Source organism: Melanerpes formicivorus, unplaced genomic scaffold (genome assembly GCF_026170545.1).
Source record: "Melanerpes formicivorus ecotype bairdi unplaced genomic scaffold, bMelFor1.0.p_v2 SCAF_23, whole genome shotgun sequence".
NCBI classification, from domain to species: Eukaryota; Metazoa; Chordata; class Aves; order Piciformes; family Picidae; genus Melanerpes; species Melanerpes formicivorus.
The window spans coordinates 7,249,320-7,274,302 of NW_027142375.1; the positions used below are offsets into that span (position 1 = coordinate 7,249,320).

At 42.5% G+C, this 24,983-nt stretch overlaps 1 protein-coding gene across 2 annotated transcripts in view; it reads left to right on the top strand.

Annotated features, from left to right (window-relative positions):
- Positions 1-24,983, top strand: part of IGF2BP3 (insulin like growth factor 2 mRNA binding protein 3) — a 121,853-nt gene that overhangs the window by 82,137 nt on the left and 14,733 nt on the right. Inside the window, exons 6-10 of one of the 2 annotated variants that reach the window (XM_068152437.1) lie at positions 1,587-1,871; positions 3,968-4,102; positions 5,084-5,206; positions 7,630-7,765; positions 9,588-9,719. In XM_068152437.1, coding sequence (XP_068008538.1) covers positions 1,587-1,871; positions 3,968-4,102; positions 5,084-5,206; positions 7,630-7,765; positions 9,588-9,719 — 811 coding nt within the window. The remainder of the gene's footprint in view (positions 1-1,586; positions 1,872-3,967; positions 4,103-5,083; positions 5,207-7,629; positions 7,766-9,587; positions 9,720-24,983) is intronic. The other variant, XM_068152439.1, reaches the window with a different exon arrangement.

Below are 24,983 nucleotides of genomic sequence, written 5' to 3' on the forward strand. Positions count from 1 at the left end.
AGTACCCACATACCATGTTTTACCTGCAAAGCTGCTGCTTGGCTTCAACAGCTGCTTTAGACTCAGACTGTCATATTGGACACCCAAGAGGTGAATAGTACTTTTCACTGGACACCTCTGAAATTGTAGGGGTTTGACTAGCACCATCCTTTGTCTGCAGTGGGGAAGAGGTAAAAACGTTGCTGAGGGTCGCATTTGCTCACTGGCACTAACAACCTGAAAACGTACACGAGCAGAGGGACTGGATTAACTCTGACTCCAGAGCATATGGTTACTTGGGCTTTTTAACAAAAATGTTGACAGGTTCCCTAATGTAAGATGAAATCTTTTCCCTCCCACTACTGATTTCAATTCAAATTTTGTGTTAAAATGAAATGTAGCAGTAATCTTTGGCCCAGGATTAGGCCTGGTATTTATGCATTGTCCCAAATCACCACGCTTTTCAATGTTATCAATGTATCACTGATCATCTGAATAATATTGTCTTCTGTAGCAAAAGTTGAGAAGTCTTTCTTGGGCAAATGTTAAACTTTATAGCAGTAGCTTACCAGTGTGTTGCACGTAGCTTAGTTATTCCTATTGTTTACTGGATCCTTCATTATAGTGAGTAAAAATTTTCCAGTCACAGAGTACTCTCTAGAAACCTGTTTATAAGTCTAGAGTTGTTTTGCCTCTGCAAAGAGGGGGACACCAGCAGCTCTGTTTGACTTGCAAACTTGGTCCCACCTTGATTAGAAGGGCTGGGCAGAGGGAGAGCCGAGCGACTGGGTGTTTATTCAGTGTGCAGGGCCATGGGGTGAGTGTTGTGTGAGGGCTTCACTTTGCCTGAAAGGACAGGAGAGAACTTGAAACACCACTGAAATATCTTCTAACACCTTTGCATCTATGGAGAGTTTCATTTCCTGGTTAACTTTTAAACCTGCTTACAACATGACCAGTTGATAAGTTGCAAGGTGCTGTGGTCATCTGCTAATTTTTATTTCAAATGCCATTGATTGGCTTTGAAGGATTTGTTTCCTGCTGAGAATGAACCAGGAGTTGCCTTTCACATCTCTCTTTTCTCTCTTTCTTTCGTGGTGTCTCCATCAACTCCCCACCCCACTCTCTGACATGGCTATGTCAGGTATTGCAAAAAATCCAGCCAAACAGCTGTGCTGGCAAAAACCTTAATGAAGGTGCTGTGATAGCAGCTAAAAGGTTTTCCCTCTGGTGCAGCTTTAATTCTATTTGGGAAACTGATTTAAATTAAACCAGGCAAAAGAATGCTTTTGAGCATATAAGCTCTGTCTCCTGTGAGGTTTTGCTGATAGGGTTGCATGAGCAAAACCTTTAAAGTGCACAGAAGCCCAGAGCCAGCAAGAACTAACTCGTCCTTAATATGTGACTTGAGAGAGAATAAAAAAAAGTTGTGTGATCCAAATCTTGACTGAGACTTTTGACTGTTACTTTCATCTTGGAACCATTTTTGTGCTTTGTCCTGCTATTTAGAAGGTGCAGAAGTCTGTGTCTGAATGAATCCCTTTTTCATAAGGCTGTGCACATGACTGTGGTTTTGTTTTCTTCACTCTCCTCCACTTTGTCAACAGAGCAATAGAAAAACTGAACGGGTTTCAGCTTGAAAACTATTCCTTGAAAGTTGCATACATCCCTGACGAAATGGCAGCCCAGCAACCTCCACAACAACATCCCCAGGGAAGACGTGGATTTGGGCAGAGGGGTCCTCCAAGGCAAGGGTCACCCGGTGCAACCACAAGGCAGAAACCACAGTCGGACGTTCCTCTACGGATGCTGGTTCCCACGCAGTTCGTAGGAGCCATTATTGGGAAGGAAGGAGCAACAATCAGAAACATTACAAAGCAGACACAGTCCAAGTAAGTTACTTCACCAAACTGCATTGAAAGCTGTAATATTGTGACCTCCTCTCCCATGTGGAGGGAAAGCTGTAGAACTTCACAACTAACCTGTGTGGTCAGAGAGCAAACGAAGGTAACTGTCACTAGGAAATCTTTCTTGTCCTTGACACATGCTCAAATACTATCTGATTTGTTTCTCCCTTTTAAAAAGAATGAAACTACTTAGTACTGGTGGTAATAGTGTCCTAGCACAAAAAGTGAAACTGAAAGAGCTATGCTGGTCTGTGGGACATATCGCAGTATCACAGTATACAGAGTCAGTGCAGCAACGTACCCGAGTCTGCAATTATTAATTTTAGCTTCAATTTGGATAGTTTTAGGCTTTACAAATATTTTCAGTTCAAGAACAGAAAACAAAATTAAATGGAGGGGTTGGGGTGTGAATAATCTTGCCTTCCCTCACTCGTCCTTACACCTCACACCTGTTGAATACACTTGTTGCTATCAAGTTGAAGACCACACCAAAACACAGATTAAGGAAATGCATGGGAGGCAAAAAACAAGCTACTGAGTGACCTAAGAAGCTTAGAGCACTAGGATCTAGGGATCCTGGAGGAGATTGCTTTCAATGCATGTTAAATTCCTACTCACAAGGAAGTGCTAAGTGCAGGGGTCCTATTCAAAGAATTATTCCTGGATACCCCTAAGAGTGGAGAGTGAAAGGTGCTGCCTTCAGCAGTACACAGAGCCCCCAGCTCTGTAGTTACATGAGACAAGACCTGAAAATAAGCTGTACATGAGGGGTGTGATAGGTATGAGTGTTAGTGACTTAATTTTTGGGAGTAGTTAATGAGGATAAAGGAATCCTCTCTAATTACACACATGAGCTCCCATTCCCCCAACACACAGGCTGCTCCTCTCCTCCCAAACCTGGGACTATCATGATGCTCATTCCAACCTCTCATTAGCATCTGTAACCCAGCAGACTTATTGGCTGTGTTTAAAAACAGACATTTAAGAGATTTGTGATGTCCTGTTGAGACTTCATTGTGGTTTGCTTATGAGTAACCAAATTTTCAGGTGGTATCTTTAACACTCTTGGGCTATAAAAATCATGAAAGATTGACTTAAGGGAAGCTTTTATCTCTTAAAAGAAATCTGGATAGAGCAGAAAAATCCCAGGTTGCTAACTTCACAGATATGTAACTTTGGCATTTTCATTGGTTTGGGGATAAGAGGAGAGATGTCATCTACTTCCAGTTGCACCAAGGATTGCCATGGGCTTCTTAGAAAATGCTATGTTGTGCAACAAAATGAATTCTTAATATGAGAAAGAACTCAAACAATGAAGGGGATTATTGAAAAGTAGCAGCATGGTGGTTTAATTTGGGAACAACTGTGATTTGGGGGAGAGAAGGGGGAGCAAAAGGTAGATAGAAAGAGTATGTGACCCCCAGTTGATTGAGAAAGGATAAACAATATCCAAAGCATTGTGTTCATGTAGGTCATCATTAATTTTAGTTCAATTCCTAGAGCAACATAAACCATGGTGTAGACTAAGGCTGGTAGATTTAGAGTGGAGGACAGTAGAACTAGAAGAAATGTACTATGAGGACAAATTTTAGGCTTAGAAAGCATGGGAAAATAATCTTGAGGATGAATAGAAGTACTACAATGCTGCTTGCTAGCAGAGAAGAGCTAGGGAACTCTGCTGCGGAGGTCACTAAAGACAGGATGAGACAAAGCCTTGGCTGTACCTCATATAGTCATCAGTGGAATGACAGGGCTGGTAATACTATTGGGAAAGCTTGATCAAGTGTTGCCTTCAGTGGTTTACCATAGATCATCTATCTAACAACTTCTTTGAATATCTTGATGAGATCTTAGTTAGAGATGTAGTTTCCACAAAGATGAGATTTGGTTGGTAAAATCAGGATGGGAGAAACTCTTTGTAACAAAACAAAAAGAATATTTAGGACGTGTGTAAGTAATTAAACCACTTAAATGTACTCTGTGTTAGCTCAAAAGAAGTTAGTTCTGAGTTGGAAACATGCAAGGCTTACCATACAGTACCAACTTACAGTTAGTGTTTTTCTCTTTCCTTTCTTTTCAAGAATTGATATCCATCGTAAAGAGAATGCAGGTGCTGCTGAGAAACCCATCACCATCCACTCAACTCCTGAAGGTTGCTCAACAGCTTGTAAAATTATCATGGAGATCATGCAAAAGGAAGCTCAAGACACTAAATTGTGAGTAAAAGGCATTTCACCATGGAAGCACTAAAAATACTGAATCCTTATTGACTATATTGATAGATGGAATCCTTAAAAACTGTTAACAAGTGAATCTTTATCCATATTTAAGTAGGTAAAGAACTAAGACTTTTTGCTTGCTGAATTAGTCCTAGCACACATCTATGTTTTCAGCCATTGTCTAGCTGTGATTTTGAGGTGGACTGGAGCAAACAGGCTGAACAGATGGGCCTAATCCAATGGCATGAGATGTAACACAAGCCCTATGAGGAGAGGCTGAGGGAGCTGGGGTTGCTCAGCCTGGAGAAGAGGAGACTCAGGGGTTGACCTTCTTGCTCTCTACAACTACCTGAAAGGAGGTTGTAGACAGGCAGATGCTGGTCTCTTCTCCCAGGCAGCCAGCACCAGAACATGAGGACACGGTCTCAAGCTGTGCCAGGGGAGGTTTAGGCTGGATGTTAGGAAGAAGTTCTATACAGAGAGAGTGATTGCCCATTGGAATGGGCTGCCTGGGGAGGTGGTGGAGTCTCCATCATTGGAGGTGTTCAGGAGGAGACTTGATGGGGTGCTTGGTGCCATGGTTTAGTTGATTAGGTGGGTTGGATTGGTTGATAGGCTGGACACGATCTTGAAGGTCTCTTCCAACCTGGTCTATTCTATTCTAAATACTGAAGTTTCTTGAGCAACTCATAGCTTTTAATCAGAACATAACAAGCTGTAAGCTCTCCCTAAAAGCTTTCAGATATATTTCTTCCTTCCCAACAGTTCTTGCTAATTTAGCCTGAGATTTATTTAGCAAGTATGTTACAATAAATCTTCTAGATGATAGTGTGGAAGAGTGTACCCTGCTCGGATTTATTCTGCATCTAGTATGAATGTGTAAGTGAATGGGAGTTGTGGAATGAAAATTTATCCATAATATGCAATAACTTAAACTATGGTCCCCAAAAGTCTCACTGGATGTAACCTCCATTACAGTACAGAAGAAATTCCCTTGAAGATATTGGCACATAACAACTTTGTTGGCCGACTTATTGGCAAAGAAGGAAGAAACCTGAAGAAAATTGAACAGGACACAGACACTAAGATCACAATATCTCCGTAAGTTTTTGGTGGCCTAATCTTTTTGGTGAGGCATCTCAAATGGCAGCAATGCCACTGCAGTGCATTCAGGTACAGGGTTCTTACAAACACAGTATTTATGTTTTGAAGGCTGAGATGAACAGCCTTTTGGAGACCTCTCTATACTGCAGATTAAAGTGTCACTTAATCTTAGTTAAATTCAATATAAGCAGTGAGTCTTCAATATAAACTCAGTCAAGAGCAAGCCTAAAAATAACATAGGCTGTGTGGAGCCTGTGTTAGACTATACTTAAAGTGTCAGTTGGTTTTAACATATTACACCATACGCAATGATGAGTGTTTGAAGCTGTAAGCCTTGGATCGCTTCTGAGCTACATGTGAAAATGAGTGTAACTGGTGATGTTTTTCACTTCTGATAGAGATGAAATTTTTGGACAAAGCAAATGAAAACCAGAAAGAGTATTTTTAGTAGTAGTTCTGTCCCTTTTGGCCACTAGCAATCAAACTGGGGTACGTCGACTAGTCTGTTTTGAAGTAGTAACTGAGTTTGTGAAGGTAACTGAGACCCATTCAAATTTAGCTGGGATTAAACAGGAGTTTTCACCTTTACTGGAAGTCTGCAATTCACTGATTAGATCAGCATCTCTGTAGAAGCTTGGCTGTTAGTAGTAGTTTTACCCTGAAGCAGTATCTTCAGAGAACCTCCTGTTCTGAATAACAAATACTCTGGCGTGAACTTTCAAGCCTTTGAGGACATCCTGAACTTAGGCCTTAGTCAGAGTGTCAATAAGTCTTACGGGCTGTAGGAAAGGGAGGAAGTTTGGAAGGTACATGAAGACATACACATACAAAAAAGTAAATACATACAGGAGACCCCCCCCAAAAAAAAAAGTATATTGCAGAAAGTAGCTGAAATGAAGGCAAGAAACCTAAGGGTGAATGAAGTCCCTCAAACCCATGAAACTCAAAATGGGGTGGAACCAGAGGCCCTCCCGAAGGTATGTAAACAATTAGGGAACAATTTGTCTGAGGAAGAGAAATGAATCAATTGGAGAAAAAGCACCCAAATAAACGTGTTGTGAAAATAGGGTTTTGTGAGGCCAGCATGCTCTGGCATGTGCTGTCATAAACATTTTGTTTGCAAACAGTACACAGACTGCTAACGCTGTTGCTTAAAGGGAGAACATTAAATGTACAGCGTACGTGGGATAATGGACTTTGTTCTGTGAAACCAACTTGTCTTTATAGATGATACAAATAACACATTGTCTGTAAACACTTGCAGAGATTTTTTTTTCACTTAGCAAGTTAATGGTTTATTTGCATTAAAACCTTAGCCTCAAGATTATACTTGTCATGCTATGCCTGAAACAGCCCCATGAAGTTGCCTGGTTTAATCAGTACATAGGAGAGCATATGTGCCCATTGATTCTGCTTTGTCTAATTAGTCTTTCTCCTGATCTCTTCATTCAGGGTTTTTGGTAAGCTTGTCCAGCTTGGCAGCTGTCTTGGGAAAGTGTTCCTTCTTTGGGGTGTTTTCCACCACTTTCCTTCCTGAGGCAGTAACTCAGTGCTTGCACACTGGAAACTGAAGGATTGCCTTGTTGGACGTGTTTTGTGCTTGGCATTGCTTACCTGAGATGCAAAGGTTGCCATGCTGCCTGCTGTGCAAGAAAGCAAGCCTTGCATGCTGCTTCCTAGCTCCTTCCTGCCATGGGCTTCCTCACCCCTCCTGCATCCTGCTCTGAATTTTTCTTGTTGTTTAAATTTCTTTTGCCTTCACCCCTTCAACTCGCCTTTTCTCAGTAAATGCCATGGCTTCCCAGTCAGTTTCTTCCATTTTGCCACATCAGGTCAGCATTTGTTACCTAACAAAGTACTCATTTAATGCTGCAACCCTTTCATTTTTCCCTGAGGAGCTACTGGTGTTTTGCAGCAAATGTTGACTTGGACACAGCTTTTGATTTTCCTGTTATGAGGATTTGGAGGCTCTCCTGCAGTTTCACTGAGGATTGGGCTTCCCCCCCACCCCCTTCCTATAGGAATCCCTTATTGTTCTCAAGGAAAGAAAGTTTATTATGGTCTGTTTGTGGGATGTCTACAATGTCTGAAGCCCTCTCTCTGCTGGTAGGGCTGGTGTGGAGTGCGAAGTTGAATGGTGCCACGCTGCTCTGTGGAGTGTGATGGTTTCTATCTTGCGTTGCACCTAAACACATCTCAACCATCTGATGCCAAACCTCACTGCAGTGGTTTTTGTTGTATTTGCTGTGAGAATCAGAGTTTCTCCAGATTCTCTGAGAACTGTTTGAGCCCTGTTATGAATTGTTACTCAGCTCTTTGGAGGGCAAACTCGACACACGTGGATGTCATTGCGCTCCAGTGGTAAAATGTGACCACCCTCCACTGTTTGCTAATTAACTGTGCTTCTGTTTCATTTGCAGATTGCAGGACTTGACACTCTATAATCCAGAAAGGACCATTACAGTTAAAGGCAGTATTGAAACTTGTGCCAAGGCTGAGGAAGAAATTATGAAGAAAATCAGGGAGTCCTATGAAAATGACATTGCTGCTATGAATGTGAGTTGTCTTGTGGCATGAGCCCTTTTTGGAACTAGAACCATGGCGGGGTTTAAGGTCACCTGGCCTAGCAGGAGGGTTGCTTGGTATAAGGTCCATTTGAAAGTTAAATGAAGTTGTGTAGGGATTTGTCCCCTCTTAACATTTCCAAGGGTAGGAAGTCCACAGACTCTCTGGTCTGCATCTGCCCTCTCTCTGTGCTCTCTTGGCAAACATTTCTTTCCTGATATCACATCAGAATTCCCCTTTTGTGGCTTCTCCCTGTTGCCTCATCTGTGGGGCTTGGACAAGGTTTTCATTATTTACATACATTTGATATTTTAATGGAGGCTTTTCTGATTTCTTTTGAGTAGGGGAACTGAGAAATTGGTTTAGATTGAGGAAATGAATTAGGGTTTCACTTGGGTTTTGTTGCAAAAGGCTAAAGGAACCTGTGCTTATCTACTGTTGCGGTTTATGTGTTCTAGCTTGTCATATTTCTTAGTGCTTCCCAGCTTCTTCAGGTTAAAAGCATAACATGTGGGAGAAGCATCTGTGCTGCTTTCAATTATTTAATTCAAGAAGATTTTATTAAGGTTTTTCTTGATATAGATGATAAAGGCATTTAGTTATTCAAAGGGGATTGGTTATTATCTAATAAAACCAACGCGCCTCACTTAGTTTGCCAAAGTATTACTAATGCATATTGAGAAATGATTGAGATTTTTGATAAAGAGGGTTTTTTTTTTGTCTGTATCCAAATCTGTGGTCTAGAGTCAGACTGGAAATACTTTTTCAGTTCATAGCAGTCTCTGAGTTTCTAGATGTGGCTGTTCTTCAGGGTTTGCCTAATGGCTGCAGAGAACATTCTCCCTGCTTCTTCCCTGTCCCCCATACTACAAGTAAATTGCAGGACATTGATTCTATGGTTCTGTAAACTATCCACAAGGACCACAGTCATGAATTTTATAGTGGTACATTTACACTTCATACAGTGAGCACAAATATGGGGTGAGATTGAGGCTGCTCTTAGGTTTGGCAGGGGTGCGGTTAGCAGGAAACCACCTCTGTAACTGGATGGATGTCAGGTTTAGCTTGTAAGGAATATTAGGGTAGTTTTTCAGTTGGTGAAACTTTTGGGGAGTTTTGGTGTTCCATGATTGGCTTCTCTTGATGGCCTGGGATGGTGTCTGTCTCTAGCTGTGGTATTTCTGAAACAGTCTATTACTGGGTATAAAAAAAGGGCCAGACAAGTTTTGTATCATGGAAAGCACACACTCCCTATCACATGATGCCGCTACTTTTGTCAGATGTGGTCAAGTAAGGGACATGCAACTTTATAGCTGATGTTTCCATAGCATAAAGGGGGGGGGGGTATCTCATTTCCTTTTTTGCAAGGCATGGGAGGGAGGATGGGGTTAGAGCATGGCATGTACCCCAGTGCATGAAAAACCAGGGCTTGAACATAGGCTTTTTCTGTTTCTACAGGACTGTCTCTTCAGTATAAAGCAAAATTATTGTTTCTCTTAATTGGTTTGTTCTGAAAGTAAATTTTGCTACCACCTCAGCTTCTTGCTCTAAGGTTTGTCATATGCTTCACTGGTTAAGCTGTAGCAAGTGGTTCCCAGCTGCCTTTTCTACTACGTGCTTTTTATACTATTGGCCTGCATATGTGCCTGGGAAATTGATTTGAAGCAGAGTTCTTGGAGTAATGGAGATGAAATATATTTGTATAAATAACATAGTGACATCTCAGAAGGGTTAATGGCCTATGCCAAGTAGCCTTGTGATTAAAGTTAATAATCAGGATTATAAATCTTAAGTAACTCTCTTGCCTTTGCAGCTTCAAGCACATTTAATTCCTGGATTAAATCTGAATGCCTTGGGTCTGTTCCCACCTTCTTCTTCAGGAATACCACCTCCCGCAGTGAGTGTTGCCTCCGCTGCTGCTGCTGCTTCATATCCACCATTTGGGGTAAGGGATGCTGGATGGTTAGTGGAGGGTGATACTCAGCTGTGTAACGCTGCTACTCAGAACTAATCAGCTGGCTGTGGGTTTGCCAAATTGCCTCCAAAATCTGGAACTAGTCTTTTAGGAGCTGCGTTCTGTCAGCTTTTGGGATGCTGTCTTTCTTCTTGCTGGCACAGTGCAAATATTTCGTATGGCTGTGGTTGGGAGCAGGCATTCCTTGGTTGTTTAATGCAGTGCTCAACGATGTCAGAAAATAGTGGCTTTTAGAGAAGTGATAAATACTGTTTTGTAGAGAACTCTAATTACTATTAGAGGAAATTTTATAGAAAATGAAATGATGAAACTCTAGAATTTGTAATTAATGATGCCAGTCTGCAATTTTACCAGGAAAGGAAGGGGGGGGAAAAAAGAATGAAAGAACTTTGCCATAAAGCGGGGGTTCTAGATATGGTTAAGATGCTTGAATGTAGTAGTTTTATAGATCTCTAAGCCATGTTGAAATGCAGTAGTGCTAAATATATAGGATTTAAATTACATGGAGGAATCTCCAGAAAGCTGTGATTTACTTGTCACATTGCTCTCTAAGACATATGTGGGAAAAGTTCAATAGACTCAGTCGAATCCAGTGCTGACTAAATGGGGCGTTTTACTATGGTGCAGAAGATAATCTGCTGTATCAGGAAGTTCCAGAGGCTTTCTGGACAGAGCTAGTCCTGTTAGTCACATAAAACCCCCAAACCTCAACTTTATTGTACATCTCTTCCCTGTTTCCAGTGGTGCTTGTTCTTAGCAAGTCAGTGGAAGATGAACTTTGAAAATTAACTCTGACAAGCGGATGACAGAATTTTACAACCTGTTCTTTGCTCTACATAACATCTAGAGAGCTAAGTCTGGGGCTCCTCATGAACTAGAAAAGTGAAAATGCAGCACTGCACACCAAATTTTATCAAATAACAGAAGTGGGTCTCTGTACGTTGCACCAAAGGATAGCTGTTGCCTAAATGGTTTTCCCAGAGGCACAGGAAAAATTCCACACTCAGGATTGTTTATGGGAATGAACAATTTGGGTGTTACGAGCATCTTACAAACTCTAGGGCACATAGGAGTGGCTTTATCAGGAAAACCTGCTCCAATGCTACAACTGACATGTCCTTATACTTGGTTATTTTACTGCTAATACCAGTGCCTCTAGTTATGACATTCTCTCCCTCTCAGCACCTCTGCATTTTGATTAGAGTGGCAAGCTAAACTAAAAGACAGGTGTTTGTTTCATTGTGCTGTGTAAAACACTGTCTGTAGTAATGGATTGCCCTAATTTATTGTGAGTGTAACTAGAGGTGATTCGTTACCGGAATATAACACGGTTTTTTACGTTAGTGGTACTGACAAGTATAGCCTCTTCTGTCTTTTTACTCTAGATTTGCACAAACTGCCTTGCTGTTCTTGAGATTCATATTCACAGAATCAATAAGGTTGTAAAAGACCTCAGAGATCATTAAGTCCAACCTGTCACCCAACACCTAATGACTACTAACCCATGGCTTTGAGCGCCACGTCAAATCCCTTTTTGAGCATCTCCAGGGACGGTGACTCCACCACCTCCCTGGGCAGCACATTCCAATGGCCAACAACTCTTTCTGTGAAGAACTTTCTCCTCACCTCCAGCCTAAACTTCCCCTGGTGCAGCTTGAGACTGTGTGCTCTTGTTCTGCCACTGGCTGCCTGGGAGAAGAGACCAACCCCCATCTGGGTACAACCTCCCTTCAGGTAGCTGTAGAGAGCAATAAGGTCTCCTCTGAGCCTCTTCTTCTGCAGGCTAAACAGTCCCAGCTCCCTCAGCCTCTTGTCATAGGGCTTGTGCTCGAGGCCTCTCACCAACCTCAAACCTACAGTTTGTAAACCTACAGTTCTGTTCCTCGGTTTAGTTATCTTTATTTCTTTCCCTGTTTTTGTTGTGGTTCTTTTTCACTTCCATTGTGCACTTAAACAGCTCTGAAGTTGGTGAGTTCAATCTTATTGTTGTCTGACTGTCTCTGTTGGCAGTGCATCTTCACCCTTTTGTTTGGCCTGGCATTTTCCAGGTTTCTGGAACTAGGATAGTGTTAACATCTGGGGAGGAAAAAAGCCCCAAACTAAAGCAAACAGCAAAACAAGAAACAAATATCATTGTTTAAAAGTTCAGTAACTGCAGGTGGAAAAGACCACACTGTCTAAATTCTGTTGTGCTCTTGGTCATGGTGTTTGTGCAGTCTCTCAATCAGCTCCTGTTCCAGACAGTCTAGATGTATGACAAGCTAATGTGTAGAAAGAAGGGATAAACTCACAGATTCAGAGGACAAACTCTGACAGCTTTTGTTAGAGGTTGGGGGTGGTACCCCTGAACCTGGCACTAAGCACTTCTGAGACATGAACATGTCAACATGGCATGAACAGTCAACATTCTCTCGCTGTTTCCTCCTTAAATATGACTTTATTTGGAAAGAGGAAGGTGGTTCCATGAGCCTCAGGGAAGCCAGCCCCTCAGATTACTTGGAGATGCTGTTCATAGTATCATAGTATCATTCAGGGTTGGAAGGGACCACAAGGATCATCTAGTTCCAACCCCCCTGCCATGGGCAGGGACACCCCACACTAGATCAGCCTGGCCACAGCCTCATCCAGCCTGGTCTTAAACATCTCCAGGGACGGGGCCCCGACCACCTCCCTGGACAGCCCATTCCAGGGTTTCACCACTCTCATGGGGAAGAACTTCCTCCTCACATCCAGCCTGAATCTCCCCACCTCCAGCTTCATTCCATTCCCCCTAGTCCTATCACTACTTGAGATCCTGAGAAGTCCTTCCCCAGCCTTCCTGTAGGCCCCCTTCCTTGAGGAGTGAGAAAGAAGAAAAAGAGTGAGTTTAGCTTTTAATAAATGCAGTGTTCCAAGCCCCACAAATATTTTTATAATTATTATTACTTATATTTTAAAAATTATTTTAAACTTTTTGGGGACAAAGACTTCTATTTTGTGTATGAAGCTTGTTTCTGTAATTTCTGAGGTTTACTCCTCTCTAATATGTTTTTTTTCTCCCCTTTAGTAGAACAACTTCTAAGACACTGATTAAATAGAGTGTTGGGGCATGTAGAAATAGGGCAAAAGGAAAGGACTGGGTATACTTTGAAGAACAAATGAGAGATGGAAACCATTTGAAAGGCTAAAGGCATCTGGAGAGGGAGATCTAGGAGAGTTCATAAGGGATTTAAAAAGTAAAAATCTGAGTAAGAGAGGCTTCAAAGAAAGAGTCATTAGAAGCAGCATTAATGAAGAAACCACAGGGAGACATTATGTTCATTTACCTGTTAGCTATTTGTTACCAAGTTCCTTAGCAAACATGTTTGGATCACCCAAGTCCTTTTAGCTTTTGAGTGGATGTCCTTGTATGCCCAGCAGCACTGATTAGTTGGTATTGAGGATATCCCTTTCAGGCAGCTGAAAATCTGTTCTGAAATCATGGCTGTCATGAGGGTTTAAGAAATCTCTCCTGATGCTGTCTCATTTTTGTCAGGGCAAATTTTGCTGACTTCTCAGGGCTGGACAGGAGCAGCTCTTCCTTGTCTCCTGTTTGAGGTCAATTTCAGCTACACTGTCATCAGAGACACCTCTTGGCATCTAATGCCACTGAAGTCCTTGTATGAATTTCTGCTTACATACCATATAGTGACCTTTCAGACACATCATAATGAGGTCCCAGAGTTCTGCAGCTTCTCTTTGAATACGGTTGCATGGACCCTTTCCTCACCTTGTGGGGGTGGACTCACAGGTGGCCCTCCCTTGGGTCAGAAGAGGTAGTTAGGTGAGGTTTGGGTACTTGCAGAAGATTTTTCCATGTAGAGCTGATCCTGTACTATTTTCTAGTGACAAGGTGTTGCTATGACTTCGTGTAGGACTTGTTCCCAGAGAAACTGAAGTGTCATCTTAATTAGTGAAACAACTGTCTGTCACATTCCTGCTACTTTTTTTTCCTATGGGTGGAATGAAAAAAATCCGTTTACTGTGCAGATGTGGGGTTGTGTTGCATTGCCAGAGCTTGAAGTGACAGGTCTGAGCGTCTATACAGCTGTAGCCAAGTACTCCTAGAGTATTCAGGAGCTTGGGACAGATTAATTAGGTTTAGGTGTTTAATGTGAGCAGCTGTGTGATGCTTTCTCTCCCTCTTCCTGCAAAATGTTCAGGTGTTTGACAGGAACATCAACATGTGTTCTCCAGCTGCTTCAAGAGTGTCACAAACTGAAGAAATGATGTTGTCAAACACAAGCCAGTGTTTACTATCTTAGGCTGGGCCACATTGAGAACAACTATTTACAAAGGCCTGTAGTGATAGATGAGGGACAGTTGTTTTAAATTAGAGAAGAGTTAATTTAAGTTGGCCATTAGGAGGAAGTCCTTTGCTGTGAGGGTAGTGGAACACTGGGACAGGGTGCCCAGGATGGTGGTTGAGGCCCTGACTTTGGAGGTATTCAAGGTGAGGCTTGACAGGGCTCTGGGCAACCTGGTGGAGGATGTCCTTGTTGACTGCAGAGGGGCTGGGGATTGGACTAGATGACCCTTCCAACCCAAACCATTCTGTGATTCTCTGTGATATATCTCTGTGATGGTTCAGCTTCATCTGATTTCATCTCCTAAGATACATTTTCTGTCTCACTAAGAATTTGAATGTTGCTTTACCCTTTGTCCTGGTGGTAGAGCCCATACAGGAAAGCAAAAGCCATCCTTGGAACCTGTCTATGTCCACTGCCCATGGCTAAAACTGAGCACCACATCTAGTGCAGGCTAATTACTTTTTAAACTACTTTCTTTATATATTTACCTATCACTAGCAGCAATTTTAATTGCAACTGAATAGCTGATTTGCAAAATCCAAGCTCTTTGTCTGCTTTTAAGAAGTCATTTAGTGTAGTCCTTTAAAAGGTCTGCAGTGGAATTACATATTGTGTTTCTGCCCCTGAGTTTTCCTGCCTCATTTTGCAAATATCCAAGGTCTGTGTACTTTTTGTCCTGGCCTCCTAAACAAGTGAATTGGAACATGTGGAAATCATTGAAGTGGTTTAAGGTTTGAGGAAAAGGGGGGGCTGAAGAAATGTCTTGGTTAAGACATAAATGTCTTTGCACTGTGAAATAGCCATGATTTTGTTCTTAATGATCCTGGTGATATGGCAAAAGCAATGTTGGTTGGTTTCTTTTCATGGATATGTGGCCTTGTGTTACCATACTAAAGCTTAGTAGCCTTCCTGTGCATATTACGGGATGGCATTTAACAAGTCCAAGTGCTGGGTGCTGCACTTTGGCCACAGCAACCCCATTCAGAGCTACAGGCTGGGGTCAGAGTGGCTGGAGAGCTCCCAAACAGAGAGGAACCTGGGGGTGCTGATTGACAGCTGCTTAAACATGAGCCAGCAGTGTGCCCAGGTGGCCAAGAAGGCCAATGGCATCCTGGCCTGCATTAGGAATAGTGTGGCCAGCACGAGCAGGGAGGTCATTGTGCCCCTGTACTCTGCTTTGGTTAGGCTGCACCCTGAGTCCTGTGTCCAGTTCTGTGCCCCTCAGTTTAAGAAGGACATTGAGACACTTGAATGTGTCCAGAGAAGGGCAACAAGGCTGGGGAGAGGCCTTGAGCACAAGCCCTATGAGGAGAGGCTGAGGGAGCTGGGAGTGTTTAGCCTGGAGAAGAGGAGGCTCAGGGGTGACCTTATTGCCCTCTACAACTACTTGAAAGGTGGTTGTAGCCAGGAAGGGGTTGGTCTCTTCTCCCAGGCAACCAGCACCAGAACAAGAGGACACAGTCTCAAGCTGCACCAGGGGAGGTTTAGGCTGGAGGTGAGGAGAAAGTTCTTCACCGAGAGAGTCATTCGTCATTGGAACGGGTTGCCCAGGGAGGTGGTGGAGTCACCATCCCTGGAGGTGTTCAAGAGGAGATTGGACGTGGCACTTGTGCCATGGTCTAGTCATGAGGTCTGTGGTGACAGGTTGGACTTGATGATCCTCGAGGTCTCTTCCAACCTTAGCGATACTGTGATATTAGTAGCTGATGTCCTATCCAGCTGCTTTTGGACCTGGAGAACAATCACCATCTCTTTATTCTTAGATATTTCTCCTTAATTTAAATGCTTCTGTGTGTTCAGGTGTGATACAGTTGCAAATAGTTTTGTTAGTCTGCTTGTTGTCACTCACAATGAATGTCATGAGCTGAGCACCTGCAAGACAAATTGGGATCTGTCTGAGGGAAGAGAGTAAGATTCTGCAAGAGTGATACGCTCTGGGCTTGTTTTTCTGATGCTATGTTTCCACAAATACTTCAGAAAATAACCCATCCAAAGTGCTTCTGAGGTGGCATTGTACTGCTCAGAGCTGTTGTGATGAAATAGTTGCATTTGTCCTCTCAACTTTGAGAAAGTACACATGTTTGTTTGTCTAGAGTAGAAGTTTCCCTTGCAACACTGAAGACTTTTAAGCTCCAAATAAAAAAAAACAAACCAATCTGTGTTAAAAGTTGAGCTGCCTACAGTCATGCTTTAAATGTACCTGGCACATCCACTGGAGCCAAAAGGGTTACACCCATCCTTTTACAATGGAAACTGCATGGTTAACTGTGCGTCTGGCTGCGCTTTTGATGTAGCGCTCCGGTCTGGCTTTTGGCATTCCAGTGGTATGGAGGAAGGTGGTTTAACCAGTGGAGAGCTCAGCCTGCCCTTTGATGCCCTCAACAGGGTGGTAGAATCACTTCTGTCACACGGCAGGTGTACTCAAACACGTAGGAAGGTAAGGGGGACACAACTTTCTCCTGCAAGTGGAGCTCATGCCAGCTCTCCTCCTGCGTCTCTAAGATTCTTTGAGACAACTGAACCTCTGCAATGTGGTGGTTAGCTAAGGTAAAGAGATGCTTCTCTGCAGCAGGACTGCTTTCTCTACTGATCTTCTTGCACATCAGTTGTAGCTTCTTGAAGCTCTGCCCTTGCAATACACTGTTTCTAACCTTTTCTCTAGTCTCACAGTTAGTTTTTAGGATTGTTGATAGGCATGGGGGCTAGTGGTATTTGAAAGAGATATAGATGCAGTGCTGAGGATCATAATTTAATGGTTACCTGATGACATTAGGTTTAATGGTTGGACTTGATGATTCTAAGGGTATTTTCTTACCAAAATGGTTCCATGATTCAAAGAAGGAAGGGAAGAGAAAAGGTAGTTTCCTACAGTAAACAAATCCAAGGAATCAAACCACCAAACTCTTTCTGGTGGCAAAAGCCTTCTACAGCTAGGCTGATAGGTTGCTTTCCATTTTTTTGTTTGCTTGCTGTTTCCTGAAGTTTTGTTGCAGGTGAGGAACATGCCAATGGAAAACTTTCTCTTTAGAAGATGTGGTCAAGACAGATTCCTTCTTTATTCTCCAGCAATTTTATTGATAGTAAAGAGATCATCTATATCACAAATGTAAGAGAAGTAGTAACTGTTTTGTGCTTTTGGCAGGAAAGAAAAGGAATTTACAATGAAAAATTCCTTCATTGACGGGCCTTTGTTTGAAGCCCTGAGCATAAATGACAGACAAGGAGGAGGAAAAACTGTCCTGTGTTCCTAGGTGCTTTGACTCTTACTTGGTGGAGTTGAGCTCCTTTGGATGTTCAAGTTCAATAGGATTAGCTTGTGCAATTGTTACCCTGCAGTAGTACTGTATGTAGTTGTAAGTGGCTTTGCCCTAATTTGGCTAGCTTGTTAAGCAGTGGATGATTTTGTGAGGAGCTGCCCTACATCCCAGCCAAAAGAGGATGTGGTTTTGGGGGGTGAAGAAGGATTTGCCAGTGTTTTTACAAAATGGTTTTGTATCTGTGAAATGAAAACCATGCATGTGCGGCGCACAAAATCTTGCAGGACACTCCAAGACAACAGCCTTTTCTGGAGGGGGGGGAAGTGCTACCAGCTTAATTAGACTTCTTTTGAAGATTGTAACCTTAGTGCCCTGAATACACCTTCCCTGCTGGTTAGTTTAAATTCATTAATGATGCTTTGTTTACGACTAAAATTTACTCCATGATGCATAACATTGGGAAATTGTTCTGCCCTGTGGAGAAAGTGGTTGGTCCTGCCAAGGCCTCAAAGCTGCCTTCTTTTACCATGCTGTGTTGGCAGGGCCCCATGTCCAGGGAAATGAGAAACACTTCTACCTCTGCAGATGGACTGGCTCCCAGTGAGGGAGGCAAAATGCAGTTGGTGCTATATGGTGTACAAAGATCTGGGAAATGAACAGCTTTTTTAATGAGGTGTTGAAACGTCCAGTTAATGTTACTGGATTATTTTTAGTGCTCTGAGGTAGTTGTCATGCCAATAGCATCATTGACTAGATGGTGATGCACACTTCTAAAAATCAAAATAGCTTCTTCCTTGCTGCAGGTTTGAATACTTGTAGTGAAATTTGTAGTTCCTTGGGACAAGAGGTAAGAATTTGTCTTCATCTCCTGCTCCTGGATTCTTGTTTTGAACATCTCAGGCTCTCAAGCTCCAAGTATCAGGCTCCGCAATTTCTGATTGTTAAACTAAACAGAAAATTCCTTAAGGTGCCAAATACTATTTTGATTCTAGAGTGTGCTGAGTTCCTTCAGGCCAGAAACAAAAATAGGTCAAGCCCTCATTCTGGTGTTGCTGGCTCCATCTTTGGTTGGGTTGTTTGTTAAACATGATGGGAAAAATAAGTGACCTTTCAGTGTTTTTTCACAACCTGTTTCTCTTGTGGGCGCCAAGGCTTCTGAGAGCAGTGTCTTTGTAAAACAGAACTGATTGCATACCTGCATGCTTGAAACCCACAGTTTTCATGAGCTGTTTCTAGGAGTCTGGAGTATCCTATGTACCACTGTTTGTGAAGTGGAAGTGTTTTCTAGGTGTAAACACTTTTGGTGGTCACGCAGTGTTGCAGCGCTAAATACCTGTGTTTGCTGCCTGTGGATGCCCAGCAAAATCCCTGCTTACGTAGTTTCACAATCTGTTCCTTATGCTGAGTTTGGGGTTGGTGTGTTTTTTTTTTTTTTGCCTTTGGCTGCCTCTTCAGATGAAAAGGTGGCAGATTGCTGCTTTTTGGCATTGTGGCTAATCAGATTTTGCAAAAACAAGAAGTTCATGTCACGTTCAGAAATATGTCAGACCTGTTCCTGCTTGTGAAATGCCTTGTAACCAGCCTGCCAGAAAATGTTCCTTCTCTGCTTCTGTGATTTCTAGCCTGGCTAGGCTTTCATCTTGGAAACACTTCTGATAGGTGCAGTCCTGTTAGTGACTTCTAGTAGTCTGAGGAGATCCCCATGACTTGCCAGGTAGAAGATGATGGTGATGAAAAGTACTGAAGTGAAGAGCCAAGCGATGGAATGAGTAGTATTTAATGAGATGATTTTAGCAGCATCTCACTTAAGGTACTGACCAGTGTGCAAGAATTGGCTGTATTTTGAGCTTCAGGTGTTGAAACACAGTAGTATCCATACTGGAAATACAGACAGGAGTTACTGCTTAGGTTGTCAACCAAGAATGGCTCAGCTCAGCTAGCTGGACAGAGGGCTCTTACCCTCACAACATACTTCTGAGTGTCCAGGACTGATACAGGGGGAAGAGACAGAGCTGTGTGGCCATGCTGTGGGCTGATTGCCTTGAGAAGGATGATGTTCTTGGTTTATCTAGTGAAACAAGAGTTACTTATGTGATGCAGCAGTAGTGACTGCAAGGGCAAGGGAGAGCCAGCCCCGCTCTGAACGCAGCTCAGAGACCCAGACCACGGAGCACGGTGGTGTGATGAGATTCTGGCTGTGCTAGGAGAAGATAGCTGCAAGTGTGGTGTTAAAGCTGCTGTGGGGGAGTTCCTTGTCATATTGGAAATCCTTCCCACCACTCATGCTGCTTGTTATCAACTAGGAGTTCATGTGAAGAGGAAGCTCTGGGTGGATGTTGGCAGTACAGTTTGTGATGGGAAAATGGGTGATGCTTCAGAGCATCCAGCGTGAAGTTAAAAATACACATTGTTTCCTCCAAAGGGCTTTGCTAGCTCTCAGCTGACTGAAATCAGCATTGAAGGACTCTGTGACCGCCTGAGAGTAGCCATGGCTTTTCAGGTAGTGAATATGGCAGAATATTGTAGACTCATAGTGAGGGCATAAATCCATTCTAAATAAGCTCAGAGGAGGGGGGAGCTCAGGCTTCAGTCTGTTAACCTGCCCTGGCAGCAGCACTGTAGCTGATGTACAAAATGGTGACACAGGAAGTATTTGAAACGGTGTTGTTAAACCTCAGGCGGTGTTAGACTTATCCACTGAGACTTGGAATAAGTTTTCCTTAATGAGTCCTTGTTTCCAATGAAGGCTCAAACTCTTAGCACTAGTATTGGAAAAGGAACACACTGGGATTTCTTTCACCAGTGTCAAAAGCTTGTTTTTATTAATGCAATGAATCCTTTAAAGACACTTGGCTTCATGTTGGTTTCTTTCTGCTGCAGTCTTTTACTACTAAATAAAAGCATTTATTACAGCTGTAGGCCAGGACAATTATTCCCCTTGCAAAAAAACATGGTTTAAATTTTGTCTTTGGGTCTGGTAGAGGGTTTGAATAAAAGAATGCCTCACTTTCTGACAAAGCTTAGGGCATTCTGAAGGCAGAGTCAGCCATTTGTAGCTCTGCCTTGCCTTGGTGACGGTGATCCTAGCAGTCAGGAAGGGGAAGACATTTTTCATGCAGTCGCTTGTTGTTATGTGGTGTTTGGCTTTTTTTTGTGTGTGCTTTTTGTTTTGTTTTAATTTACAAAGTGCATTTCTTTACTGTAAGAAGAATAAAACATCAATAACCAACTAGACTAGATGACAGTCAAACATTGGCTGAGACTTCTCCATGCAGTTTTAAAATACTTTTAAAGTATTTCCCTCACAGCTAAAAAAAAAAATGGTTGCTGGCTAGGAATGGCTAACATGACTTCGTGACTTAGAAGGAATGTCTGATCCTAAGGTAATTCATTTACAACACATCTAGAATAAATTAAAACATGTACTGGAGATGCATAATGGACTTAGAAAGCAGCAGAGATGGGATTCTGTCCCCATTGATGTCTGCCACAAAGCCTGATTTACTTCAGTGGGCACATTATCTTTAAATATCTACAGCCTTATCCCAAATGTTGCTATGGATTTACCATCCACATAGATTTGAAGGAGCAAGGGATCTATGGAGACACTCAAAAAACATGACTAGGGAAAACAAGAATTGTGCTGTTGGCAGGCGTGCAGCAGTTAAACAGTAAAATTTGCACTGTTCATGCTTGCAGAAGGTGATGAAGATTAATGATCAAGTTAATAGGAGGGACATAAATAACAAATATGCCCTCTCACCAGCTCTGAGATGGATCGGTCTGCACACTGAAAGTGGCTGAGACAGTCATGGACTGATCTAGTAGCAGCATCAGCTGAAAGCAAGAGAGGTGGATTCATCTTGAGGAATAAGTCTCAAGCTCACACCTGGCTCAAGCTGCACCAGGGGAGGTTTAGGCTGGAGGTTAGGAAGAAGTTTTACACAGAGAGAGTGATTGGCCATTGGAGTGGGCTGCCCGAGGAGGTGGTGGAGTCACCATCACTGGAGGTGTTCACGAGGAGACTTGATGGGGTGCTTGGTTGCATGGTTTAGTTGATTAGGTTGTGTTGGATGATAGATTGGACGTGATGATCTTGGTCTCTTCCAACCTGGTTTATTCTATTCTAACTAAGAAGGCAAAGCATTTATTTATTTATTCTTAATTGGTGGGTGGTTTTGTTGTGGTTTGTTTGGTGTGGTGGTTTGTTATTAATGTTGTTCCCCAGACACAATGTCCACTCCCCCAGCTCTGGTGGTGTGGGACCTACTGTTTTACTGCTGTCTGAAGAATCACAACTTGATTTTTCTGAGTTTTCATCCTTCCCTGGCCATGCTTTGGCTGTTATGCAAATACGAAATGAAGATGTTTTTCCTCCTGATGTAAGGGAAAAGCTCTCCTCCATGTCTGGTTTACAGCAGTTTGTAGGACTGATGCAGAAGGCTTAAAGGCAGCCCGTTGGGCTCCATAGATCTTTCTAATTCTACAAGCAAGAGCTGTAGAGAGAAAAGTGAACAGCAAATTTTGTCTGGGAGTTCTCAGCTTCTGGCTTTGGTGTGAAGCAGTAGCTCTTGTGCTGAGAAGGGCTTGGAGCAATATCCCAAAGAGGGGAGGAGCCTCACCCCAGTTGATGCAGAAGAAGAAACAGCTCCTGTGCTAAACCAGTGTGCCAGGTAAAGTATAATGTGGTAGGAATGGCAGTAAAGAAGTGATTGCCCTGGGAAAACCTTCTGTAGGGGTGCAGGGCAAGCCAGGTGTGATGCAGCAGCAGCCAGGGATTACAGGATTTAGGAACAGATTAGGTTAAATCCTGCATGGAGGTTGTGGGAATTTAAGAGGCCTTTTTTCCACAAGCACTCCCTACCCACCCACCCCACCCCCCCAAACAAAAAGGGAAAAGTTGGTATAGGCCACTAGGCTAGGGACAGATGGCTGGTGTTCAGGGACTTGCAGGAGGTGTGGAAATAAGTGTATCCAAGCTGCTGCAGGAAAATAGAGTTGGACTAGTCTAAAACCTTTGAGTTAGTTACTGGTGTGCAGAAGTTGTTGCTTAGCTTCATCCAGTGGGGTAGATTAATTTACATCCCAGTGTTAGATCACTGCTTTCAATCATGATTTAAATGAGCAAGCAGGAAACCTGATTTAAGTTGACTTACCAAGTGTCACATCTGTGCTTTAGTTACCTTCCTGGAAACTCCAGCGTAGTCTGATACAACCACAACTACCTTTTGCTAACACAGTGACTGCATCTCTCTCTTCATGCATGCAGCTTACCATTTGCTGTGGTTGATACATCTTTTTTTCACATTTCTTGTTAAAAATTAATGAATGGTGCTTTTCTTATTTGCTTGATTGACTTTAACTTCTGATTTTCACCAGGCTACATCTGGATGGAAATTGGAATCCAATTAATGAACAAAATCAGCATTTACAAGCGTTTTCATTAGTTAAATGTGCTGGAGTTGGATGAAAATTCATTATTGTCTTTATCCAGCACATTTAATTAATGAAAACTCTTTTAAATGCTCATATTAGTTCTAAAAAAACCTAAGTTCTCCATCTGAATGAACATCTGGGTGTTGTCTGTGTGCTCCAACTATGAGAGACAGAAACTTCTCTCCCCAAAGAAATATTCCCCTAGCATATGCAGGCTTGCTGGCCCACCACTCAGAAGAGTGTGTAGCTTGCTTTCTAGTGTTCAGACCTGCCCAGAATTAGGGCTGACTGGCCCTGGGCCAATCCCACAAACATTGCAAGAGCAGAAGTCGTGGTCTGCTCCTCGCAGAAATCTGAGATGGTTACTTACAAATTAGGGTGGATGTAAGGACCATACAGCTTGGAAAAACCAAAGTTACTATTTGAAGATACTTCACCACCCTCCTACCCCCTCAACATTTCTCTAGGTTCCCAGGCCTGGGCTGGTCTTGAATAAACTAATTTCTTACATGGTGGGTGGGAAAAATAAAGTGAATGGGGAAGATGAGAGAATTGTACAGAGCTCTCCATGTACAAGAGACTTCTGTCAAAAATGAGCTGATGACTAATTCCACGACTTAAGCTTCACAACTTCAGTTACAAATGCACACTGCTTTAACAGTTGGATTGTGAAATAATTAAATCTGTGGCTACATCATTAAGGTTCTTAAAATGAAGTTAAAGATGAACTGAAAGATGTTCTCTGGAGTCAATACCAACAGATATTCTCCAAGCTATATATGTATACACACATCTATATTTTAGCTCTTTAATTTTAGATGTTTAAGCAAACTTGGCCTTGTTAGGGGAGTGAACATTGAGACTCAGATTCCACGTAGTGGGAAAACAGTTCCCTAAATTTAGTGCTTCTAACATATGTTTAAGATCTAGGAATCTATTTCTGATATTACTCATGCTAGAAGTTCCTGGAAAGCTCTATGACTTATGTGATGTGGCATGGGGAAGATTAAGTTATGGTTGATTTTCTTCCATCCTAAGATCCACAGAAGCATCTGGAAGATTGATGGGTGGGATAGTCATTGCATTATGTTTTGATGTGTTTCGTTTGCAGGATAGTCTTCCAGTAAATACAACGGGGTTTAAAAATTATTGTGGGTAAGGAGGTGGACAGATAATAAATTGAGCTTGATGTTATGATACTCATTTAAAAGCCTCAGCTAGACGTGACTTTTGCCAGAAGGAGAAAGAAAGAGACGGTTTTGATGCTCATGATTTAAAATAAGTTAAACAGGAGGGGGTTTTGAGTGGTTAAAAATCAGTGTGGCTAAGGAAATGGACATAATCTTTCTAAATCCTACATAATGGTACACTGCAAGTGAGCTTGGTCACATATTATGTGCCAATGAGTTTCTGTGGTTCAGTATTGACAGGCTCTCCACTGCTCCTTAATAAACAGGTATCACTGTTACACCAAAACTGAAGTTTAACATTGAAGAACCTCCCTCTCAAAAATGGTGAGAGTCCTCTAAGAAAAAGGAAGTTTAAATGTACCAAGAAGTCAAAATTGTGAGGAGGGATTGGGGGAAGAGTGTTGCAGTGAGCCAACTGTATAACTGGACAGGGTACGTCTTCTGTCTGTCTTTGACTTTGCCCATGTTTCATGTTTAAGGGTGAGGCAGCAGAAAGGAATTTCAGTGGTAAATTGAATCTAGCCAAGAAAGTGGCTTGAAATCAGGCTTTGGGAAGAAGAGGGGAAAACTGTGCTGCAGGCAGATGGGCAACAGAGGGAAGGCAGGAAATTTCTGCAAACAAAAGTAATGAAGCTTGGTTCATTACTATGGCAGAGAAATGTCTGGAGGTGGGTTTAGGTAGAAAACATATAAACCCTTGAAAACCGAGTCAAGTTACAGGTTTGATTTGTGGCAGTGTTGTATGGATGAGCTGGAAGGTTTCGTGCATGACTTGGAAGTTCAGCTGGAAGAGAGTAGCTGGAGTTGCATGTAGGAAGGAAAACTTTGGACTCTTGCAGGAGCTGGAGCACATATGGACAGCTGAAGGTAGCAGGGGTCAAGGAGACGAGCGAGCAAGGGATGGCTAAGATGCCTGCGTCTGGATTGGAAAGGGAGGTTCCTCTGTGCTCAGTACAGTTAGTATGGGTCCTTGCAACAAAACCAGAGAACACAGAAATGCCTCATGAATTTGTACCCACTTAG